The following is a 22,570-nucleotide window of genomic DNA, read 5'->3' as shown; positions in this document are numbered from 1 at the left end:
GGGCAGGATAAAGGGGGGGACCCAGGAGAGCCCGGGGGACCAAGGAGAGAGGGGTGACCCGGGTGAGCGAGGGGCCCTCCCAGGCTCTCTGCCCACCCCAGCAGTGCCACGGGTGCTGACACCCGGCCAGCAGCCACCAGCTGGAGCGTGTCAACGCGGGGACACCGCGGGTGCCCCCGAACCCCACGGAGCTGTGATCACCCCAAAACGCCGAGTGCCACCTGCCCCCACACGGGCAGCCCCGGGGGGGGACACCGCCACCCCAGAGCCGGGACTAACGCCTCGCGCGGGGAACACTCGAGCGGTCGCCGGGGCGGGGCGGGAGCCGGGGCTGCCGGGCGGGGCCGCCCCTTTGTTGCGAGCGGCGGGCGGAGCAGCCGGAGCCGCCCGGAGCCGCCCCGCGCCTCGCGGCGGGCGGGGACCCCGCAGCCTGCATCCCGCACCCCACCGAGCCGGTGAGCAGCGGGCGGGGACTCGGCATCCCGCACCCCGCATCCTGCATCCCGCACTCCGCACCCCGCATCCTGCATCCTGCATTCCGCACCCCGCATCCTGCATGCCGCACCCTGCACCCCGCATCCTGCATCCCATATCCTGCATCCCGCATCCTGCATCCCGCACCCCGCATCTTGCATCCCGCTGAGCCGGTGAACATCGGGCAGGGGCGAGGGGGGGTGTAGGGGTGCGAGGGGGGGGCGTGTGAGAGGGGGTTGTGTGTGTAAGAGCATAAGAGTGCGGGTGTGTAATGGGGTGTGTACAAGGGGTGTGAGTGTGTGAGGGGTGTGAGTGGGTGTGGATGTGAGTAAGAGTGTGCATGTGTAAGGGGGTCTGTGTATAAGGGGTGTGTGTAAGGAGTGTGTGTGTGTGCAAGTGTGCAAGAGGTGTGAGAGCATGGGTGTGTGAGGTGTGTGTGTGTCAGAGGGTTGCCTGTGCAAGTAGTGTATGCATGTGCAAGGGGTGTGCATGTGTGCAGGGGAGTGTGTGTGAGTGTGCAGGGGGTGTAAGTGTGAAGGTGTGTGTGTAAGAGGTATGTGCAAGGGGTGTGCATGTGTGCAGGTGGGGTGCTTGTGGGAGGTGTAGGGTGTGCATGTGCAAGGGGGTGTGTGAGTGTGCATGAGTTAAAAGCATGAGTGTGCAAGGGGTGTGAGTGAGGTGTGTGTGGGTAAGAGCATCCATATGTAAGGGGGGCTGTGTGTAAGGGTGTGTAAAGGGTGTGAGTGTGCGAGGGGGGAGTACACAGGGATGTGCGTGTGTAGAGATGTGTGTGCAAGGGGCTTTTGTGTGTCAGAGTGCATGTGCAAGTGGTGTGAGTGTGCGAGGGGTGTGAGAGTAGGGGTGGGTGTGAGGGGGGGGTGTGAGCAGGGGGGGCATGTGTAAGTAGTGTATGCACGTGCAAGGGTGTGCATGTGTGCAGGGGAGTGCATGTGTGTGTGAGTGTGCAAGGGGTATGAGTGTGAAGGTGTGTCTGTAAGGGTGTGAGTGTGCAAGGAGTGTGAATGTGCGGGGGGGTGCATGAGAGTAGGGGGCATGTGCAAGTAGTGTATGCATGTGCAAGGTGTGTGCATGCCTATGGGGGTGGTTGTGTGTAGGTGTGCATGTGTAAGGGTGTGTGTGCAAGGGGGGGAGTGTGTGTGTAAGGGTGGATGGGTGTAATGTGTGTGAGCAGGGGTGTGTGTGGAAGTAGTGTATGCATGTGCAAGGGGTGTGCATGTGAGCAGGGTGTGTGTGCGGTGTGTGCATGTGCAAGGGGTATGCATATGTGCAAGGCACGTGCGTGTGCAAAGGGGGATGCAAGAGGTTGTGCGGAGGGGGGCTGTTTGTGTATGGTTCCTGCAAGGATTTATGCGCAGCCGTGCAGGGGCTGCAAGGACAGGGGCTGTGCAAGGGCTGTGTGTGCATGTGCCCAGCGGTCCCAGAGGAACGTGTGTGCAGTGGGAGGGCCTGGTGGTGTGTGTGTGTGTGTGTGTGTGTGTGTGTGTGTGCGTGCAGCATGGGGCTGTTCCCGCGGGGGTGTTCCCAGGTGTGCGTTTGCCATCCGGGGCGTGTACAGCCCGTGAGCCTCTGTGCGTGTGTTTACATGTGCGCTGGGTGTGCGTTATGCCTTCTGCCTGGCTGAGGGCTCGGAAGTGCATGCCCAGCGCTTGGGACGTGGGTTACGGGCTGCTCGTAAGGAGGTGTGTGTGCACGCTCTGTGTCAGGTAAGGGGCACACGTGTGTGCAGCGTGGGACATGTGTGTGGGTGTGCCTTGGGCAGACGTGCTGCACGTCCCAGGCATGTGGCTGCTATGCCTGGTGGTGGTGTGGGTGCCAAAGCATCCCTGGGGCTTGGGGACACGGAGAGCTGGGGCTGCGGGGGTCTCACTTCTGGTCCCCGGTGTCTGCTCCAGCTGGTGCTGGGGCTGATTTGGGGGTCTGGCACCCCTCTTCCCCGAGGAGTGCCGCTGTGCTGGGGGGCAGCAGGACCAAGGGGACCCGTGTTGGTTTGGGCTCCGTGGGGCCGTGGATGCCTGGGAAGGGGTCACGCATCCCCAAGCCAGGACTCCCAGGTCTTGCATCCCGGAGTGCAGCAGTGCCTGAGCTCAGAGACCACCATGTCTCTGCCATCCAAGGGGCGCTGCATTTTGCCCAGTGCTAGGGGTGCCTGCCTGGGGGCCAGGGCAGCACCCTGTGAGTCCTGCAGCCTCCCGGGCCGGCAGCGTGTGCGTGCCAGTGGACTCTGGCATTGGGGTGGGGAGCCAGACTGTGGGGATCCCCCATAGTCCTCAGAGCCAAGCCTGGCGTTGCGCAGGAGCGTGGGACAGGGGAGCAAAGGGATGGGTGCATTCTGTGCAGTGCCTGACAGGCTGGATGCAGGTGCCCTGGGTGCACGCAGCGCGAGGCTGGCTGTGTGCTGCTGTCGGACAGGCACCGGCACCCCAGGGAGGTCCTGGCGGTGGGATCAGAGCTGGGAGGGGTCCTGGGGGCAGCCAGGCTTTGTGTGGCTGCTGGAGGGGCAGAGAGCGGGGCTACAACCCCATAGGAGGCCCTTGTCTCAGGCAGGGTGGAACAGAGGGACGGGGAGGATGCCCCTGGGCCCTGTGGGGAGCCTTGCAGTGCCCTGCTCAGCTGGCCATGCACCAGGCTTCGCCCTCCAGCCCCAAGGGCCCCTGTCCCATCCCCGTATCCCGAGCGGGGCCTCTCCTCCGGGCAGCTGGGTGCTGGGGTGCAGTGAAGCAGAGCCGGTGTGATGGCTGTGCCATCAGAGGCAGCCCAGCTCCAGCGGGACATGAGGCATTCTCCAAGCTGCTAGCGTGGAGCAGCTGGGCTGGGAGCATCTGCGTGAATCAGCATGGCTGGAAGCCTGCACGGCTGCAGGTGTGCGTGCACGCGCGTTCACACGCTGCGTGGCCGAGAGCAGAGCGGGGACCGCCTGGTGTTGTCTGGCAGCTGCCAGGAGAGAGCCAAGCTGGGGCGTGCGTGTGAGCCCCGGGAGATGTGGGTTGGGAGGAAAAGCCCAAGCACGTAGGCTGTGTGCGAGCTCGCTGCAGGTCTCTGAGCAGGAGACGTGCTCGCGCTACTGCCTGCACTGCTGCCCATGCAGGGGCAGGCTGCATGAGCACAGTGTGAGCACCCAGGCAGCCACAGCATGGTGTGAGCACCCAGGCAGCTGCAGCAGGGCACATGCAGCCCCAGCACTTCTTGCTCGCAGGCAGAAGCATGAGGCTCTGCAGCCCTAGCTCTTGTTCCTTGTGTGCATCAGCGCGAGGCTCCCCAGCCTCAGCCCCTGCTCTTCACAGGTGGCAGGACAAGGCCCCACAGCCCCAGACTTTGTTCGTCGCAGGTGGCAGCACGAGGCTACACAGCCCCAGCTCTTGTTCCTTGCATGTAGCAGCGCCAGGCTCCGCAGCCCCAGCTCCTGCTCTTCACAGGTGGCAGCTCGAGGCTCCGTAGCCTCAGCCCTTGTTCCTCGCAGGTGGCAGGATGAGGCTCCCCAGCCCTTGCTCCACACAGGTGACAGTGCGAAGCTGTGCAGCCCCAACTCTTGTTCCTCACACTCAGCAGCGCGAGGCTCTGCGGCCCGAGCCCCTGCTCCTCGCAGGCATCAGCACAAGGCTGCTTCTTCCCAGGCACCCACCGCCGGTGGGAACAGGGCGGAGGGTGCTGGCGTGGGAATTGGGTGCTGAAACCGCTGCCCCACCTGCCTGGTGACCCCAGGCCACAGGTTTTGGAGCTGCCCGGGCCTAGCACCCAGTGCGGTTTCCCCATCGCCAGCCGCTGTTGCACGCGGAGGGCAGGCTGGGACGGCGTGGTGCTCACTCCTGCGTGCAGGTTCCTGCAGAGCCGGGCAGGGCAGGCAGCTGCCAGCCCGGGCGCAGCCCCTGTGTGGGGCAGGGTGCTGCAGGGTGCTGCAGGGTGCCCCAAGCTGGCAGCCTGCGTGGGCAGGCGCAGGAGTGCGATGGCAGCTCCGTGTAAACAGGCCTGGCTGCCAGCAGCAGTGGGAGCGCCTCGCAGCCTGGGCTTAAAGGCACAGGCTCGGGCTCGGGCCTCGCTCCACTGCCTGCTGGCTGCCGGGCCTGGGACAGGGTCGCTTGTCCCCCCTGCCTTCCCCCCCCGCCTGCCCCCCCTGCTCTCCCTCCCTTCTCTCCCTGCCCACTTTTTCTGCTCTCCCTGCCTGCTTTCCCTACTATCCCTATCTGCTCTCCTCCTCACCCTCCCTCCCTGCCCTCCCTCCATGCCCTCTCTCCCTCCCTGCCCTGCCCTCCCTTCCCGGCTCTCCCTCCCTGCCCCCCAAGCCCCCAGCCTTGCTATGGGGTTCCCATCGCCACATGCCGCCGCACCAGGGTCCTGGCACATTGCTCCTCAGAGCCCCCCAGGTCCCCCATGGCCACGGCTGGAGGTGTCTGCTCCCACCCCAGGCAGGGTGATGTGGGTGACGCAGAACCCTGTCCCATCTGTGGCGTTCCCGGGCAAAGGGTGCTGATAAGGTGGCCGGGGTGGAGCTGGCAGAGTTGTTCCCAAGGCCAGGAAGGGTCAGCGGGAAGGAGCAGAGGCAGCAGGGAGGCAGGGGCACCGCCAGCCCCTGGCTGCCAGGTACCGCCGGGCACCGTCTGGCAGCGCCAAGCACGCAGAGCACAGGCACAGCCCTCGGAAGCGTGGACACAGCTGTCTCGGTAGCACGGGAGGCGCTTCTCCCAAGCTAGGGGGCTCGCGGGGGTCCCACGGGGGGGTGTCAATGCCCCAGGGCTAAGGCTGGGTGAGCTGGGCAGCACGGAGCTCTGGCCCACATGGGGAGGGTGGCAGTGGGGGCACCCTCAGCGCTGGGAGAGATGCCTGCCATGAGGAGAGACCCTTTCCACTCGTTGCTATGGCGAAATAAGCAGCTATCATTAATAATGTGTTGCCAAGGTAACCGCTGGACAAGGGGGCAGTGCTTTGGGGTCTGCATGGGCTTCTGCTGGGGGCTTGCGAGCTCTCCACACGCGCTGCCGGGGGGCCGAGCCCACTGTGGGCCCAGGCAGACAGCCCTGCCCAGCACTGGGCTGTGCCCCATGGAGCCCACCGTGCCCCAGAGGAGGGCAGGGTCCCCAGCAGAGCCCCCAGCCCGCTGCGCGCAAAGCGGCCAGGAAAGCCTCTGCAAAGCAGGGATGGAGCAAAGCTTGAGCTGAGGGGCAGCTGGAGCAGCAGCTTCCTCTGCACGGCCATGGGCCCGGGCAGCAGCCGTGGGGCTCAGCCTTCCCGGGACAGACAGCTCCGGGACAGACAAACCCTGGGACAGACACCCTGGGGCAGACAGACACCCCCGGGACAGACACCCCGGGATAGACATCCCGAGACAGACACCCCCGGGAGAGACACCCCCGGCACAGACAAACCTGGCCCGCCCCGGGCCCCCAGCTTTTCCCGCTGCGGAGAGGGGCGTGGATGCGGGAGAGCCCCGCAGCTGCTCCCCGTACATGGCACAAAGCACTGTCCCGGGACCGGGACTGGGCGGGAGGGCAGGCGGGGGGAGCCCCGGGCGGGGCGGGGCGGGGGCGGTGCCGGGGGGGTCCCCGCCCGCCCCCTCCTGGTGCCGCCCGGTGCGGGCGGGTCCGCGCGTGGTCCCGCCCCGCCGAGCCTGGGCCGGGGGCGGCGCCGCTGACCCCTCTCTCCCGCAGGTCCCGGGCGGCTCGGGATGGCGGCGCTGCCCGCGCTGGCGCTCCCGGTGCTGGCGGCGCTGCTGCTCTCGGCGGCGCAGGAGCCGGTCCCGCGGGTCAGCCTGCCCTACGGTGAGTGCACCCCCCGGGCTCCGGCGGGTCCCCCCCGGCGCGGCTGAGCATCCCCTCAGCCCGGGTGCCCCCGACACGCGGTGGCTGAGTGTCCTGCCTGGGTCGTATCTGTCCCCCCCCTGCGGGGCGGCGGAGCATCCCACGCGGTTCCCTTCCCCCTGCCCTTCCCGTGGCGGCTGCGCACCCCCCCGGCCCCCCCAGTCAGTCCCCACACCCCGAGGTGACCGAACATCCCCCCCGGGTCCCCCGCCCCACGGGTCGTGTGTCCCTCACCGGCTCCATGAGGTGGCTGAGCATCCCTCCTTCCCTCACCCGCGAGTCCCCCCACTCCAAGGCGGCTGAGCTTCCCAATCCCACCACCCCCGGGTCCCCCCGCCCGGGATCGTGTCGTCCTGCCCCCGCCACGAGGTGGCTGAACATTCCGCCTGGGTCCCTCCCCCGGCTCCACGAGGTGGCCGAGCATCCCTCCTTCCCCCCACCCGCGGCTCCCCCCGCTCGGGGTCGTGTCGTCCTTCCCCCCCCTGCAGCCCCGAGGTGTCTGAGCACCCTCCCCGGGTCCCTCTTGCCCCCCTCCCCGCCCCCCGGGGGGCTGAGCATCCCGCCCCGTTCCCCTCCCTAAGGTGGTGGAGCACCCCCCAGGGCACCTTCCCCGGGTCGTGTCCGTGCCCTCACCCCACGGGGGACTGAGCATCCCCACCCGAGTTCTCCCTGCCCAGATGCCCCTTCCCGAGGGGGCTGAGCATCCTCCCCGGGTCCCCCCTCCCTGGGCTCCCCACGCCGCGGGACAGGGTGGCCCCAGCGCCCCGCGTGGAAACGCCTTGTGACAGCCGGCGGTGCTGAGCCTGCACAGCACCCTCCCAGCCCGCCTGGCAAGCCGGGGCTCGCGTCCCACCGGGGGGGCTGGGGCGGCCGCGCTCCCGGGGTGCAGCTGAGGGGGCCAAGGGCCATGGGGACCCACAGCGAGGGGGGAGCGGGTCTGGGGCACCCGGCGGTGTCCAGAGGAGGCCACGGAGATGATCCGAGGGCTGGAGAACCTCCCATACAAGGACAGGCTGGGAGAGTTGGGGTTGTTCAGCCTGGAGAGGAGAAGGCAACTGGGAGACCTTAGAGCAGTTTTCGGCACTGAAAGGGGCTGCAAGAAACCTGCGGAGGGGCTCCTGATCAGGGAGTGCAGAGAGAGGATGAGGGGAACAGTTTTCCGCTGAAAAAGGAGAGGCTGAGATGAGATCTCAGCAAGAAATGTTTTGCTGTGAGGGAGGGGAGGCCCTGGCCCAGGCTGCCCAGAGCAGTGGTGGCTGCCCCATCCCTGGAGGGGTTCAAGGCCAGGTTGGATGGGGCTTGGAGCCCCTGAGCCAGTTGGAGGTGTCCCTGCCCATGGCAGGGGGTGGAACTGGATGGGCTTTGAGGTCCATTCCAACCCAACCCTCTCAGTGATTTTGTGACTCTGTCCTTTGTGCAGGGCAGCCACATCCTCTGTGGGCACGGATGGGGTGAGCTGGCCAAGGGCATCCATCCTGCCCATGCTGCCCCATAGCTTCGTCCTTACTGTGGCAGCTGGGAGCCTGTGGCCCCCTCCCCTCTCTGCTGTGTCCCCAGGGTTCTGTGCAGCCCCTCACCATGCCACGCTTGGCCTTGGGCTGCTCCGGCATCCACCACAGCGCCGACAGGGCTGGGGGCTGCACCAACGGCGCTGTGTGGGAGCAGGACAACTGGGAGGCTGCTTGGCCAGGCAGAGCCCATTGCAAACAGGGTTTGCACGCCCCTCCTGCAGCCCTGGCCGCTGGCAGAGGTGGCTCAGCAACAGGGTACACTCTGAACGCAGCTTGGATGCAGCACCAGCAGCTGCTGGGCCCAGCTGCATTGTCGGGCACGGGGGCTGCGACACAGCGGGTCTGCTACACCCATGAGCGTCTGGGCTGGCTGAGCTGCCAGAAGAAGGTGGCTAAATCCAGCTGCTGCTGGCAGCTGAGCCGTCCTGCACTGGCTGGGAGGGGGCAGTGGTTTGGGCCGGGTCAGCTGTGGCAGCTGGGAGCACGCCCTGGCTCCGCGCGCCGTGCTCCGTCGGCATGGCCCTGCCACGTGCTCCCCTGACCACCGGCCACGGTTGTGGCAGCACCAGCAGATGTGGGACCCACCAAGCTGGATAGGAGCCCTGGGAGCCAGCGGGACGGCCCAGCTTGGCATCGTGCCATGCCGTGCCACGCCGTGTTGAGCCGCACAGACCAGTTCTGGCCCAGCTCTGCCCACCTGCAGAGGCTGCTGCAGCTGCAGCGGCTGCAGCTCACGGGCAGTGCCGGGGGTCGTGACCTGGGGGACCCAAGTGGGGCACGGGCCAGCCAGTGTCGCAGTAGCAGCGTGTCCCACCCGTGGGCCCTGGGGAGCGTGGCAGTGTGGGGCTTTTGGTTGGCAGGAGGGAGGGAGGAGCTGGTGAGCTGCTCCCCTGGAAGTGCTGGATGTGCCTCCAGCAGGTTTGTCTGGAAGAAGCAGGTCTTGTCCTAACAGGTCCCCTGGCAGCCGGCATGGGCTCCCACAGCTCCCCGGGCCAGGACAGGTCTGCAGGGCCCCCACTGCCCCTGCACTGGGCTGTGCCCACTGCGGGCGGCATCACCCCGGCGCTGGGGCAGGGGTCCTATCGCAGGAGAACGCTTGGGGAGTCAACACCCCTCTTTCTGTGGTGCTGCCAGAGAGCCAAGATGGGTGCTGAGCCAGGGGCCAGCTGAGCCCCCTGGCATAGGGGGCATCCTGCCCCATCCAGCGCTTGTGAGGCAACAGGGGAGGGGAAGTGGAACAGGGTTTGTCCCACAACGCTGCTGGCACTGCAGCACCTCAAGCCCTCTCAGTGGTTTCCACAGAACAGGGGATCACGGGAGCCCCGGGGCTGTCCGGGCAGGGATTTGGGAGCAGGCAGGGGTTCGGGGAAGGTCGGGGCGTCCCTAGGGCACAGGGGGTCAGGGAGTTGGCAGTGTGAGTCAGCCCGACGTGTCCTGCTGACACAGCTGGGGCGTCTGATTCAGAGTGGCTGCGGGAGAGGAAAGGCTTCCGGGGCCAGGCCACCCACGCGGGACAGGCGCACGGGCGCTCCGTGACTCAGCCGGCAGCCTCTGCCCCAGCACAGGCAGCACCCACTGGGCAACCATTGCCAGCACCCGTCTCTCCGTGCCGCAGGCTCAGTGGGATCGGGGTCCCCACAGGGCCAGGCTGAGCCACCCGCGCCGCAGGGCTGAGCCCAGGGGCTGTGTGCGGCACAGCAGGCACAGAGCAGGCTGTAGTGCCCTGTGGCAGGCAGTGCCACCGCAGCATGCCCTGAGGCTGTCCCCACGGCAGGGACAGGGCGGTGGCTCGTGCTGCAGCAGCCGCCCTTGGGCACTATCACAGCCATGCCCGGTTCACTGTGGCAGGGTGCCACGTGTGTCTGACCGCGTGGGGAGAGACCAGCCCACCCCTGGCAGCGCCAGACGGGTGGCACGGCTGAGGTGCGAGGCCAGGTCGGCAGTACCAAGCGGAGGGGCCAGCAGTGAGCCGTGGTGTGGGGTTCCCGAGGGTTCGGGTATTGCCCTGCACCGCATGCGCGATACTGATGCCCATTGCGCCTCCTCCCCAGACTCGGCCGAGCGGGTCGTGCAGCAGTTCGAGGTGCCCGGTGTGTCCAACTACACAGCCCTGCTGCTGAGCCCGGACGGTGGCACCCTCTACCTAGGTGCACGTGAGCTCCTCATCGCCGTCAACACCAGCCACTTCCAGCCCAGGGCACCAGCTCGCAGGGTGAGCCCATGACCAGGGGCTGAGCCCAGCATGGGACCACGGAGCCCACAGGATGGGGGCTGCCCCTGGGGAGGGATGGGGGCACTAAGCCAGCCTGGGCACCGGGGAGCTCAGAACCGGCCAGGCGCTGCCTCGCCAGCCCAGTTGGGATGGGGGCGACATCAATGCTGGGGGGGATGAGCTCTGCCAGCTTTGCGGGGTGGGGAGGGGGCCAGCCAATTGTTGGCAGGACCAGCCAGTGGCAGGGGGCTCCTAATCACTGTCCTCTGTTTGCAGCTGCCGTGGAGCGCAGATGAAGAGAAGAAGAGGCAGTGTGTGTTCAAGGGCAAGGACCTGCAGGTGAGCCCTTTGCCAGAGCGCGGCTGGACGCTGCAGTGGGCAGTGCCCCATGCTGGGGTGCGGGCGGCAGGAGGGCTGAGCCACCTCCTCTCGCCCCTGCAGAGGGACTGTCACAACTACATCAAGATGCTGCTGCAGCTGAACAGCACCCATCTCTACACCTGCGGGACCTGCGCCTTCAGCCCAGCCTGCGCCTACATCGTGAGCACAGGGAGTGGGGCCGGGTGTCCCAGGGGGTTCGGTGTCACCCTCTGCCATCGGGGACCTGGGTGTGGGGCGGGCACTGGCAGCTTATGGCACGGTCCCATTGCAGAATGTGCAGCACTTCAGCCTGGAGCGGGATGCGTCAGGGAAGGTGTTGCTGGAGGATGGGAAGGGGCGCTGCCCCTTTGATCCTGAGTACCGGTCCACAGCCGTCATGGTTGGTAAGGAATGCCATGATCCTCGTCCTCCCCATAGCACCCAGCTGAGCTGGGGCCGGGCCGGCACGATCCCGGTGGGGGAGCGGTGCTGTGCTGCCTGGCGTGTGCCACGTCCCAGCGGGAGCGTCTCTTTGGCAGACGGCGAGCTCTACGCTGGGACTGTCAGCAACTTCCAGGGCAATGAGCCGACCATTTACCGCAGCCAGGAGAGCCGTATCACCCTCAAGACAGAAAACTCCCTCAACTGGCTGCAGGGTGAGAGTGGGAAGGCGGGTCAGGGTCTCTATCCTCTGGGATGAGGATGTGTGGGGCCGGGGATGGCAGTGGTGAGGTGATGCTGAGAGTGCCTGTGTCCCCAGACCCAGTATTCGTGGGCTCAGCCTACCTGCGGGAGAGCCTGCCCGCCGGCAACCCCGATGGCGATGATGACAAAGTCTACTTCTTCTTCAGCGAGACCGGCAAGGAGTTTGACTACTTTGAGAACACCATCGTCTCCCGCATTGCACGCGTGTGCAAGGTGGGCACAGGGCAACGGGGGGGTGTGCAGGGGCCATGCTCAGGGTGCCACTTACCGCTGTGATTGGGGGGGCTAGGGACCACCCTGCACACCTCTGTCTCAGGGTTTCTGGACACCCCAGGAGGGCACCAGCACCTGCAGGAGACCCTGCTGGGGCAGTTACGGTTCCATAGGACCCAGCCTAGGGCTGTGGCTCAATCCCACTGCTCCTGCTGGGCCCCTGCGTGCCAGCGACCCTTCCCCATCTCTCTGCCCCCTCGCCAGAGGAGTCACAAGCCCTGTTCCCCTCTCGGGTCATGTTTCCCTTCCCCTGGGCCCCTCAGACGCTGCTTTGCTTATGCTTCCCAGACACGGGGGCTGCTCCCCGAGGGCTTCAGTACTGCTGGATGAACGGACAGACAGACCCCTGCTCTGCTTGCCCAGCCCTGTGGGGCTCCCCAGTGCTGGGCGGCCGTGGCATCGCGCCCTGACCCGCTGTGCCACGCAGGGCGACCAGGGTGGGGAGCGTGTGCTGCAGCGGCGGTGGACGACCTTCCTGAAGGCGCAGCTGCTCTGCTCGCACCCAGAGGATGGCTTCCCCTTCAATGTGCTGCAGGACGTCTTCGTGCTCACCCCGGGGGAGCTGCACTGGAGGGACACGCTCTTCTATGGGGTCTTCACCTCGCAGTGGTGAGCAATGGGCGGGGGCTGCAGGAGCACTGCCTGGAGCACTGCCTGGAGCACTGCGGGGCGGCTGGCGAGGTGTGGGTTGGCTCCGGCCACACTCAGGCTCCTGAGGCAGTGTGGGGGGCTCAGCGGAGCCAGAGTGCTGACCTTCCTGGGGCTTTGCCTCTCCTCTGCCAGGAACAAGGGTGGCCTGGGGAGCTCGGCCGTGTGCGCCTTCCCCATGCACAGCGTGCAGCGAGCCTTCGGCGGGCTCTACAAGGAAGTGAACCGCGAGACACAGCAGTGGTACACAGACACCAGCCCTGTGCCGGAGCCCCGACCGGGCACGGTACGTGCCTCCTTGGCACCTGCCTTAGTACAGGATGCAGGGCAGCCCCTCGCATTCACCTGGTCCTGGCAGCCACCGGGCACAGCCACTTGCCTGCCCGCTGCCCCGTGCCCCAGCCAAGCCTCTATCTCTCTTCCCCCAGTGCATCACCAGCCACACACGACACCTGAAGATCAACTCGTCCCTCCAGATGCCGGACCGGGTGCTGAACTTCATCAAGGACCACTTTCTGATGGACAGCCCCGTGCGCAGCCAGCCACTGCTGCTGCAGAGCCGCCTGCGCTACCAGCAGATCGGCGTCCACCGCGCACAGGGCCTCCATGGCACCTACGACATCCTCTTCCTGGGCACGGGTGGGTGCGGCTATGAACTGGCGGTGGGTCAGGTGCTGGGCATTGTGTGCCCCTATCCTGGCTTACCACAGCCCTTGTGTTTGCAGACGATGGCCGGTTGCACAAGGCTGTGCGCGTGAACCACAGGGTGCACATCATCGAGGAGATCCGGCTCTTCCCTGCCAGCCAGCCCGTTCTCCAGCTGCTGCTGGACAAGGACCAGGCAGGAACTGGGCATGGGCACAGTGGGGCTGGGGAAAGGAGGGGGTGTGCTGTGGGCTGTGTGGGGGGCAGGTCCTGCCTGGGGGCAGGGAGCCTGGGAGGGGTGGGGGGTGCAGGAGTTGACGCTGATGCGCATCTCTGGGGCTGCGGCCACGCTGCTGACCCCACTGCGTTCCCTCCTGCAGGGCCTGGTCTACGCAGCCACCTACACGGCGGTGGCTCAGGTCCCCTTTGCGAACTGCAGCCTGTACCGCAGCTGTGGTGAGTGCGTGCTGGCGCGGGACCCTTTCTGTGCCTGGAGCCGGGGTGCCTGCCGCAGGGTCACCCTGCACCCTCCCACGCATCCCCAGTAAGTGCTGCACCCACTCTCTATTGCCCTGCTCCCCTTGGCACACCGCAGCACCCCGCTGCCATCATCCCTCTCTGTCACTAGGTTCTGGGCGCAGGACATCGAGTACGCGGACACTGAGCGGCTCTGCCAGCCAGACAATGCCTCCCAGCCCCGTCCCCGCATCCTCCTGCCCCCAGGTGAGCTCCGGTGGGTGCTGCTGGGGGGCTGCTGACCGGGGAGGGCTCAGGGGCTCCCGTGTGCCCCAGGCTCCTGGTTGGCACCTCTAAAGCCTCCCTGCCCACAGCCAGGGTCCCTGCCACATCACTGATGTCCCTGTGGGTTGTTTTTCCACAGCCTCCAGTGCCCCGTGCCAATGGATCCAGCTGCTGCCCAACGCGGTGCGGCCGCTGCCGTGCCGGCTGCTCTCCAACCTGGCCTCACGGCGCTGGCTGCACGACGGGGCGCCCGTCAACGCCTCCTACCTGGTGCTGCCTGACGGGGCCCTCATCCTGGTGGGCAGTCCAGAGCGGGCAGGCACCTACGAGTGCTGGTCACTGGAGGAGGGCTTCCATAAGCTGATGGCCAGCTACTGCGTGAGCGTGCAAGAGCTGGCCCATGGGCCACCGGACCCCAGCAGGAAGGTGGTTGCTGGCCGGGACACCCTGGAGACCGTCAGCACGTCCCGGAGCACCTCGGCTGTGGGCAGCACTGCGGCACGGCTGGACGGCAAGACCTACTGGACTGAGTTCCTGGTGATGTGCGTGCTCTTTGCTGCTGCCGTCCTCGTGCTGGCCCTCTTCCTCCTGCACCGGCACCGTGACGGCATGAAAGCCTTGCTGGAACCGAGTGACCCCGTCCGGCACCAGAAGCCGCCCCGCAAGCCGGTGGAGAGCCTGCCCCTGAACGGCAGCAGTCTGCCCAGCGCCGTGCCTGAGCACAAGGGCTACCAGGCCCTGCAGGACAACTACATCGTCAGCACCCCTGTGCACGAGCCCCCGGGTCCCCCGCATGTCTTCTCCGAGTCGGAGAAGAGGCCCCTCCACGTCCGGGACAGCTTTGTGGAGGTGTCTCCCACCTGCCAAAGACCCCGGGTCCGCCTGGGCTCCGAGATCCAGGACTCGGTGGTGTGACAGGGATGAGAGCCAAGCCCTCACCCACCACCACCTCTGCTCTTCTGAGCCTCGCCGGACCGCGGCATCGCGGCTGGGATCCGTGTTGTCTGTGTGTGCATGCCCGGAGCCCGCGCCCTGCTGCGGCTCCCCCCGGCTGGTGGGGCCGGCCCCATGTTATCCTGTCAGGGCTCTGCTCCCTGGGCATTGCCTCGGCTACTCCGCTCCTTGGGATGGTGCTGGAAGCTCTCGGTGTGAGGGGTGCTGCGTGCCTTGCAGAGACATGCAGGACTTTTCCCCCAGCTGTGGGGACAGACACGGTGCCTGGCTCAGCCTGCTGGTGCACCGCCAGCTCCGCGAGACCCCGGCCCCCTCTATGCAGAGGGCAGGAGGGGGCAGCCGCAGCCGCCTCGTGCCCCGACTCACTGTGATGCTCCGCTGCAGGACCCAGAGCCACGCGTGCGGCCGGGCGGTGCCGGCGCAGCGATGCCGTGGCATGTGCTGTGTGTCTGTGCTTGGTTCATTTCTAATACGTTGAAAATGTGAATCATGTCCTGGGAGGGAGCGGGGAGTGGCCCCGCGGCCCCACGTGCGTGTGCAGAAACGTCTGTGGTTTTTATATAAAGTCCAGGTGTCTCCTTTGGCCACGAGTGTGCTGGGCGCCTTCCTAGCACTGACTGGGGCTGGGACCATCCCAGTGGCCCCACAGAGAGGATCCATGTCTGGCGCTCACTCTGGTCGAGGAAAACCCTGCCTGTGGCCGACTGCTCCTCACCACGGCGGGGACAGATGGACAGGGCAGGAGAGTCGTGCTGGCAGTCATGTGATCCATGAAGTTGCCATGTGCTTGGCAGAGCGTTGGAAGGTGGCCGTGTGCCCTTGTAGTGACGCTGCCCAGGGCTGGGGCCAGCGGGTCCCTGTGACCCGGCTGTCGGGGTGTCCTGCACCCAAAGCCACGAGCTCAGGCAGCGCTCGGCTGTTTTGGGGCTGTGCATGGATGCACGTGCTGCCACGGGCGGGAGTGGGGGCTGCAGAGCCATGGCATGATGCTGTCCCAGCAGAGTGAGGCAGAGGTGACCAGGAGGGAGAAAAGTGGGGGCCTGGCAGCAGGGCAGCCCCCTTCCCGTGGTGTTGTGCTGCCCATAGGACCCTTGTGCCAGCGCCCAAAGCAGGCAGGTCCTTGTCCCCATCGCGCACTGCTGCAGGCAGACCCCAGCTGCCTTGTAGCAGTAGCCAACCCCGTGACAGCCGATGGCCAAGCTCTGGTGCTTGGGAAGCGCCAGTAGCGCAGCACAGGGGAGTGGTGAGATCCACACCGAGCTGGCAAGTTGGGGCAGGCTTCCCCCTGTGACCAACACTGCCTCGCTCCTGGCTGGACCAACGCACCAAACTTCCTGCCCAGCCTGTTCTGGGACATCAAAAAAGCTACCGGAGGCGTTGGCTGGTGCAGTGCCAGCAGACACGGCCCCCAGGGCTACAGAGGCACCGGTTGCGGCAGGCTGATACCATCGGCACTGCGGGGCAGTGAGCTGGAACAGCCAGCACCGCCGCGAGCAAGGTGATGGTACGTGAGAAACGGCCGTGCCGGCGCCCTGAGAGTGCCATCAGCCGGTCCACCGTGGCATGGGTGCTCCTGTGGGGTGAGCCGGACCCCCAGCCCACCACACCGGCCCTGGCATGCGGTGCCGCAGCTCTGACATTGCCTCGTAGAGCAGCTGCAGCGAGGGTGGGAGCTGCCAGGGTGGCCGGGGGCTCCCTGGGAAGCACAGGCAGGACCGTTGCCCGCAGCTGGCAGTGGCCCAGGGCAGAGCCTGGTGGATGAACAGGCACAAAGGGCTCCAGCAAAAGGTAGCTGCCTGCCTGCCCTGGATTTCCCTTTGTGCCTCTTACTGGAGAGCCAAGCGCTTTGTGCAGCCCCGCTGAGAACGGTCCGGGTTTCAGAGAAGGGAGGTGGCTCACGGAAGGGGCTGTCACGAAGCAGGACGTGGAGCCTGTCCCCTGGAGCTGCGGCTGGCACACAGGCAGAGGGGCCTGTCAGAAGCCTGTGTCCCAGCACCCTCGTGGCACCCGACCTGCGGTACTGCCCAAGCCACCTCCGGCGTTCCCGCGGCGAGACAAAGGCACACAGAGCCAGGGTGAAACCAGAGCCCTTTATTCGTGTCCGGAGGAAGAGGCCAGGGCAGCCAGAGTGGCTGCTGGGCTTGAGCCAGAGAAGAGGAGAGAGGGAAAGAGGAGGATGGGTGAGCCCAGCTGTGGTCCCTGAGGCGCTGTGCCCACCTGCGAGGGAAGGAAGGCATCCCACGTCCTGTGCAGCCAAGGGGGGACAGAGCTGCTGCCGGCTGACACATCCACAGTGCTGTCTGGGATACTGCTTAGGAAAACGGATCAGCATTTGGGTTATCAGTTGGCAAAGTGGATCCACGTTTGGGATATTACATAGAGAAAAGGATCCGCATTTGGGTCATTGTTTGGAGAAATGGATCCATGTTTGGGATATTGCATAGAGAAATGGATCCACATTTGGGTTGTTGCTTGGAGAAATGGATCCACGTTTGGGTTATTGCTTGGAGAAATGGATCCACATTTGGGTTGTTGCTTGGAGAAATGGATCCACATTTGGGTTATTGCTTGGAGAAATGGATCCACGTTTGGGTTATTGCTTGGAGAAATGGATCCATGTTTAGGTTACTGGTTAGGAAAACAGATCCACATTTGGGATATTGCTTGAAGAAACGGATCTGCATTTGGAATATTGCATAGAGAAATGGATCCACGTTCAGGATATTGCATAAAGAAACGGATTGGTGTTTGGGATATTGCAAAGAGAAATGGATCCACGTTGCAGCAGGAAGACTGGTGAGCTGGGCCGGGGCTTGGCAAGGAGAGGCAGCTCCTTGACTAATCGGGGAAGGCACCAATTGGTCCTGAGGTCAGAGAGGGGCTGTGCACTGCAGACCCCAGCCGGGAGCACCTCTGTCTCACCCGCCCATGCAGCTGCCCTTGGGTTGCATGAAGAGTTCAAATCGGATCCTGGGAATGCGGAGCGGCTGCAGGGGAGGCAGCTTCCCAGGGCCCCACCTCTGCTGGTGGAAAGGGGACAGGAGGATGTCCTGCCTAAGGCACTGTGCAGAGCTGCCAGGCTGGTGAGGAGCAGAAAGAGGAGACATCGCTGAAACAGGAAATGTCTGAGATCACAAAGAGCTGCAGCAGCGGGAAGAGCAGCTCTGCTTGAAAGCCGTAGGGCTCTCACAGGACGATCTTGAAGGAACTGCAAGAGACACGACAGGTTCTGCACCTCCTCAGTTGGTCACACACAAACGGTTTGCAACCACCTAGTGCTCCAGGGCAGCAGCATTCCCAGGTGGGAGAGGCTCCCTGCAGATCTGGCAGTGGGACGCAGATCCCTCTGCCTTCTGGGAGACCCCGTGTCAGGAAGCCTTGCCTTGCTGCCCCCAGAGCTCTGCCGCAGCAGCAGCACAGAGACTGGGATGGGAGAGGACAAGCTGTGCTGCTGGAGATGACTGTACCTGGCAAAGTCCGGGGAGCGGGAGACGACGTGCTGGAACTCGGAGAGGTTGATGGTGCCATCCTTGTCAATATCAGACTCCTCCAGGATCTGGAGGGGGGGAAATGTGAGTGGTGAGCTCTGTGTGGCCAGGCCTGCGCATCGGCCCACACCCCACCTGAAGGGCCTCACGTTTTGGATGAGCTGCTCCATCTCCGCAGTGCTCAGCCGGGACTCCTCGCCTTGCCCTGTCAGACAGTTCACCAGTTGCTCCAGGTTCTTTCTGTCCAGAGTCCCATCGTCATCAAAGTCTTTTGGGAGAGGAAAGTTACATTTCAGCAGGGGCCCCATCCCCACTCATGCCTGGTGAGGACACGGCAGGCCCCACACTACACGCCATCACACAGTTCCCACAGGGAGTTTCTAAAGCCACCATCCCCATGGGCACAGCAAAGGCTCTGCCACCCTTCCTGAACATGGATTGATCCCTGTCTGCCCTCGCAAAAGGTGACGGGACCCCGGGACACAACATCCACCCCTAGTCTTACCAAAGATACGAAAGGCATAGTGGGATTTGATGTCTGAGGTAGCAGAGTCACTGAAGACACTCAGCATATCAAGGAAGTCCTCAAAGGACATGCTGTCATCCCCGTCATCCGAAGTGGAGAACACATGGCAGATCCGGTGCTGGAAGGGGTTTGCCTGCCAACACAGTGGTGGCTTGGGGCAGCACTGGGCCAGCTCCCGCACGGAACACACCGGCCTGTCCTGTGCCTCCCCCAACCCGCAGCCCCATGCAGCAGGGATCTCTGAGATCCTCTGCAGCATAGAGGGCAATGGAGCTGGAGAAGGTGCTGGAGAACAGGCCTTATGAGAGGCGGCTGAGGGATCTGTGGCTGTTTAGCCTGGAGAAGAGGAGGCCGAGGGGAGACCTCATCACTGTCTTACAGCTACCAGAAGGGAGGTTGTAGTGAGGTGGGTGTTGATCTCTTCCCCCAAGTAAGAAGTGGTAGGGCAACAGGAAACGTCCTCAAGTTGCGCCAGGGAAGGTTAAGATTGGATGTCAGAAGAAATTTCTTCACCTAAAGGGTTCTCAGGCACAGGTAGAGGCTGGCCAGGGAGGTGGTGGAGCCACCATCCCTGGAGGAGTTTAAAAGCTGGGTAGATGAGGTGTTCAGGGATGATTCAGTACTAACAGGTGTGGTTGGACACAATGAGCTCAAAGGTCTTTTCCAACCAAACAATTCTAGGACAGGGATGAGGAAGCTGTTTGCTGGCACAGCAGACATGCAGGAAAGGAACAGCTTTGGGAGACAGAGCCCTGCCTAAAAACACTCAGAGCAGGAAGCAGGAGCGAGCCTGCTGCCTGCCAGGCACCGTACCCGCAGCTCGGGCAGTGTCAGGATCTGGCTCTTGGGAACACGTGCGGAGCAGGCATTGTTCCTCTCCTCCTTTGGCAGCAGCTCACTGAACCTCTTGTAGGCACTTGAGGAGGGAAGAACAAGAGAGGCTCTGTGGGGCCAGTGGGTGGGGGGCAGCCACCAGGCCCAGCAGCACAGGCGGCCCCCAGCCAGTGCCCCCCAGCTCCCTGCCAGCGCTCCACACCAGCAGCTGGATGGCCAGGACTGGGGAGGGGGAGGAGCCCCCAACTCTGCAGATGGCACCTCAACTCTGCACCCAGCACCCAGCCCCACAGCCAGGTCCCAGCTCCATACCTGGCATCCCACTCCACAGCCAGGACCCTGCTCAGCACCCTGCACCTCACTGTGCAGCCAGAACCTTGCTCAGCACCCTGCTCTGCATGGCTCACCCAATACCGTACCCAGCATCTCATCTAGCACCCCGCTCTGCAAATAGCACCCCCCTGTGCACCAAGCACTCTGCTCCGCACCCCTCTCGGCACCCAGTATCACACCGAGGACCTTGCCTAGCACCCTGCTCCACAAATACCACCCCACTGTGCACCAAGCACCCAGCACTGCACTCGGCACCCTGCTCTGCACCCAAGACCTTGCTCCGCACCCCGCTCCGCACCCAGTATCGCACCCCGGACCTCGCCTACCACCCTGCGCCACAGATAGCACCCCACTGTGCACCCGGCACCGCCCCGGTACTCACAGCAGGATCTCCTGCTTGCTCAGGAACGTCAGGTCCTGCGGGGAGAGCGCGGGTGAACGCGGGGCGGCCCCATCCCACCCCCCGGAACCCCGGCCCGTACCTGGTACTCGCGCAGCGCCTCCCGGGACAGCGCGCTGCCCGCACCCCCCATGCCGCCCGCTTACGCGCCGCACGGCACTGCCGCACTGCCATGGCAACGCCCCGCCGCACGGCACTGCCGCGCTGCCATGGCAACGCCCCGCCCCGGGGCGGGGCTGGGAGACGCGGCCAGGCCAGGAGAGACGAGAGGAACTCGGGGGCAGGGCCAGAGAGGAGCCGGGGCGGGGTCATGATGTAAGGGGCGGGGCCAATGCAGTCGGGGCTTGGTCAAGGGAGCCAGAGCGGGCCTGTGGTTAGTGGGTCAAGGGGGCGTGGTCGGATGAGTCGAGGGCGTGGCCAATGGAGTAGACCTGACTGGGGGCGTGGCTATTGGACCAAGGGGGAGTGGTCAGGGGAGGAGTGGGCGAGGTGAGATGAGCCGGGGGCGTGACCAGCAGAGCCGGGGGCGCGGCTTGGGCCCCGGAGGGGGCAGGGCCAGTGGAGCTGGGGACGGGGCCAGTGCACTCGGGACGTGGCCAAGGGAGCTGGGGAGGGGGAGTGGTCAAGGGAGCAGAGAGGGCGTGGCCTCGGTCGCAGAGCCAGGGGATAATCAAGGGGCGTGGTCGGGGAGGACCGCAGAGGGGCCACGGGAGCCGGGGCGTGCCCAGGAGGGACTGGGGGCGTGGTCTGATCGGAGGGGGCGTGGTCATGAGAGCGGAGGGGGCGGGGCTCGGGTCGCCGAGGAGCAGCCGGGGAGGCTACGTGTACCGCGGCCGCGGCATGACGGAAGCGGCATGTGAAGATCCGGACGAGCCGGGCCCCGAGGACTTCGTGTACGGGGAGGAGGACTTCGTCCTGCAGGACGCGGGCTGGGAGGGCGACCCCGACTCGCAGCCGTCCCGCTTCGACCGAGCGCTGCTGTCGGGCTGGAGCGATCGCATGGCGCGGGGGCTGTTCCGGTACCGGCTGGGCGCGCTGCCTACGCGGGAGCTGCCGGGCGCGGCGGGGCTGGTGGCGCAGCTGAACGCGCAGCGCGGCTCGGAGCGGCGCCCGCCGCAGCCCGTGCTCAGCCTCCGCCAGCCCTTCGACCCCGCCGCCTTCAATTTCAGCCGCCTACGCCGCGGGGAGCTGCTGCTGCGCCTCCACCGGGCGGGCTCCGCCGCCGAGCCGCTGCTTGTGGCCATCAACGCGAGCCCGCTGGGGCGCGGGCACGTCCTGCTGCTGCCCGAGCCGGCGCGGGCGCGGCCGCAGGCGCTGGCGGCCCCGGTGCTGCGGGCGGCGCTGGAGGCGGCGCTGCTCAGCGCGCACCCCGGCTTCCTCGTGGGCTTCAACGGGCTGGGCGGCGGCGCCTCGGTGAACCACCCGCACCTGCATGGGCTGTACCTGCGGCGCCCGCTGCCCGCCCAGAGCGCGCCCGCCCGCCCGCTGCGGCCCCGCGGCCCCGCACTGCTCCGCGGCCCCGCGCCCGCCTTCGCCTTCTTCGCCGCCAGCCCTGCCGAGCTGGACGCCGTGTCCCGGGACGTGTGCCAGGCGGCCGAGCGCATCACCGAGGCCGGCTGGGCCTACAACGTGCTGGCCACGCGGGGGGACCCGCTCGAGGCCGCGGAGGGTGGGCGCGGGCTGCGGGTACTGCTCTGGGCACGACGGCCCTGCTTCGGCGTCAAGGCTAGCGATGCCTTCAACGTGGCACTGTGCGAGCTGGCGGGGTTCCTGCCCATCGCGTCCGAGGCGCTCTTCCACAGCATCACCGAGGCCGAGGCGCTGAGCACCATCCAGCAGTATCTCCTGCCCGAGGACGAGCTGCTCAGCCTCGGCAAGGACCTGGCGCGGCTGCTGGAAGAGTGAATGCACCAGCAGCAGGACCAGCACCAGCGCCTGCCCTGCCACCAAGACCGGCACTGGGAGCTGCACCAGGACCAGCACCATCGCTGGCTCCTGCCATACCACTGAGACCAGGACTGGGGCTGGCACCGGGACCGGCACCAACACCATCTCCTGCCCCACTCCTGAGACTGGAACTTGGAGTGGCACCAGGACTGCCACCAGCCCTGGCTCCTGCCCCACCACCGAGACTGAGACTGGCACTGGGACCAGCACCAGCTCCCACCCCACCACCAATACCGGTGCCAGACTGGCACCAGCACCGGCTCCCACCCCATCACCGGCACTGGGACCAACACGGGCATAGCCGGAATCAAACTCCTTAGCACTTGGTGATAAAGGGCGAGCGCAGCTCAAGGATTCCGGCACCACACCCGCACTGTACCGGCTCTCTCGATCCCGGTTCTCTCGCGTCAGGTCCCTGTACCTGTTCGTTAACATTTCTCTGAAAACTATTACCTATTGTATTGATTTCGGGTAAATTAATGACGTTGATCCGTGCCATGTCCCCATGTTTGTGCGCTTGGCCAAGGCTCCCGGTGCCCCCGGGCCAGGGCGGGGGGGACGGTCCCGAGCCCCGGTGCGGCGGGGGGTGTGTGTGTGTGTGTGTCCCTGAGCCCCGCCCCCCGCGTCCCCGTTGCCAAGGGACCCGCGATGGCGGCCGCGGCCCCGGGACCGCCCCCCGCCGTCCCTCCCGGCCCCGAGCCGCGGCGGA

The 22,570-nt window shown here is 65.8% G+C and overlaps 3 protein-coding genes across 7 annotated transcripts; 2 read left to right on the top strand and 1 right to left on the bottom strand.

Annotated features, from left to right (window-relative positions):
- Positions 1–368: 368 nt before the first annotated feature.
- Positions 369–14,912, top strand: SEMA4B (semaphorin 4B). Of its 4 annotated transcripts, none has more exons than XM_054078190.1 (15): positions 369–455; positions 6,135–6,245; positions 9,847–10,007; positions 10,284–10,346; positions 10,449–10,547; positions 10,660–10,771; positions 10,907–11,023; positions 11,128–11,285; positions 11,773–11,954; positions 12,129–12,279; positions 12,422–12,632; positions 12,719–12,834; positions 13,019–13,182; positions 13,267–13,361; positions 13,519–14,912. In XM_054078190.1, exons 2-15 carry the CDS (start codon positions 6,152–6,154, stop codon positions 14,292–14,294), a joined length of 2,499 nt encoding a protein of 832 aa, XP_053934165.1. In that variant the 5' UTR covers positions 369–455; positions 6,135–6,151; the 3' UTR covers positions 14,295–14,912. The 4 variants fall into 4 exon arrangements, with proteins under 4 accessions (XP_053934165.1, XP_053934166.1, XP_053934167.1 ...); XM_054078191.1 differs by lacking the exon at positions 369–455 and adding an exon at positions 2,045–2,198; XM_054078192.1 differs by lacking the exon at positions 369–455 and adding an exon at positions 4,802–5,150.
- Positions 14,913–16,413: 1,501 nt separating this feature from the next.
- On the bottom strand, positions 16,414–20,126 carry CIB1 (calcium and integrin binding 1). 2 transcript variants are annotated; one of them, XM_054077573.1, is made up of 7 exons: positions 19,997–20,118; positions 19,897–19,931; positions 19,161–19,263; positions 18,327–18,480; positions 17,971–18,089; positions 17,801–17,889; positions 16,414–17,541 (listed from the first exon to the last, which is right to left on the bottom strand). In XM_054077573.1, exons 1-7 carry the CDS (start codon positions 20,045–20,047, stop codon positions 17,520–17,522), a joined length of 573 nt encoding a protein of 190 aa, XP_053933548.1. In that variant the 5' UTR covers positions 20,048–20,118; the 3' UTR covers positions 16,414–17,519. The 2 variants fall into 2 exon arrangements, with proteins under 2 accessions (XP_053933548.1, XP_053933547.1); XM_054077572.1 differs by lacking the exon at positions 19,897–19,931 and having other exon boundaries at positions 19,997–20,126.
- Positions 20,127–20,702: 576 nt separating this feature from the next.
- GDPGP1 (GDP-D-glucose phosphorylase 1) lies at positions 20,703–21,963 on the top strand. The gene has a single exon (XM_054077203.1). It carries the CDS (start codon positions 20,755–20,757, stop codon positions 21,817–21,819), a length of 1,065 nt encoding a protein of 354 aa, XP_053933178.1. The 5' UTR covers positions 20,703–20,754; the 3' UTR covers positions 21,820–21,963.
- Positions 21,964–22,570: the final 607 nt, after the last annotated feature.

Source organism: Cuculus canorus, chromosome 12, assembly GCF_017976375.1.
Source record: "Cuculus canorus isolate bCucCan1 chromosome 12, bCucCan1.pri, whole genome shotgun sequence".
Classification (NCBI taxonomy): domain Eukaryota; kingdom Metazoa; phylum Chordata; class Aves; order Cuculiformes; family Cuculidae; genus Cuculus; species Cuculus canorus.
The sequence above is the reverse complement of the archived record's forward strand: the minus strand, read 5'-3'. Positions and strand labels throughout refer to the sequence as shown.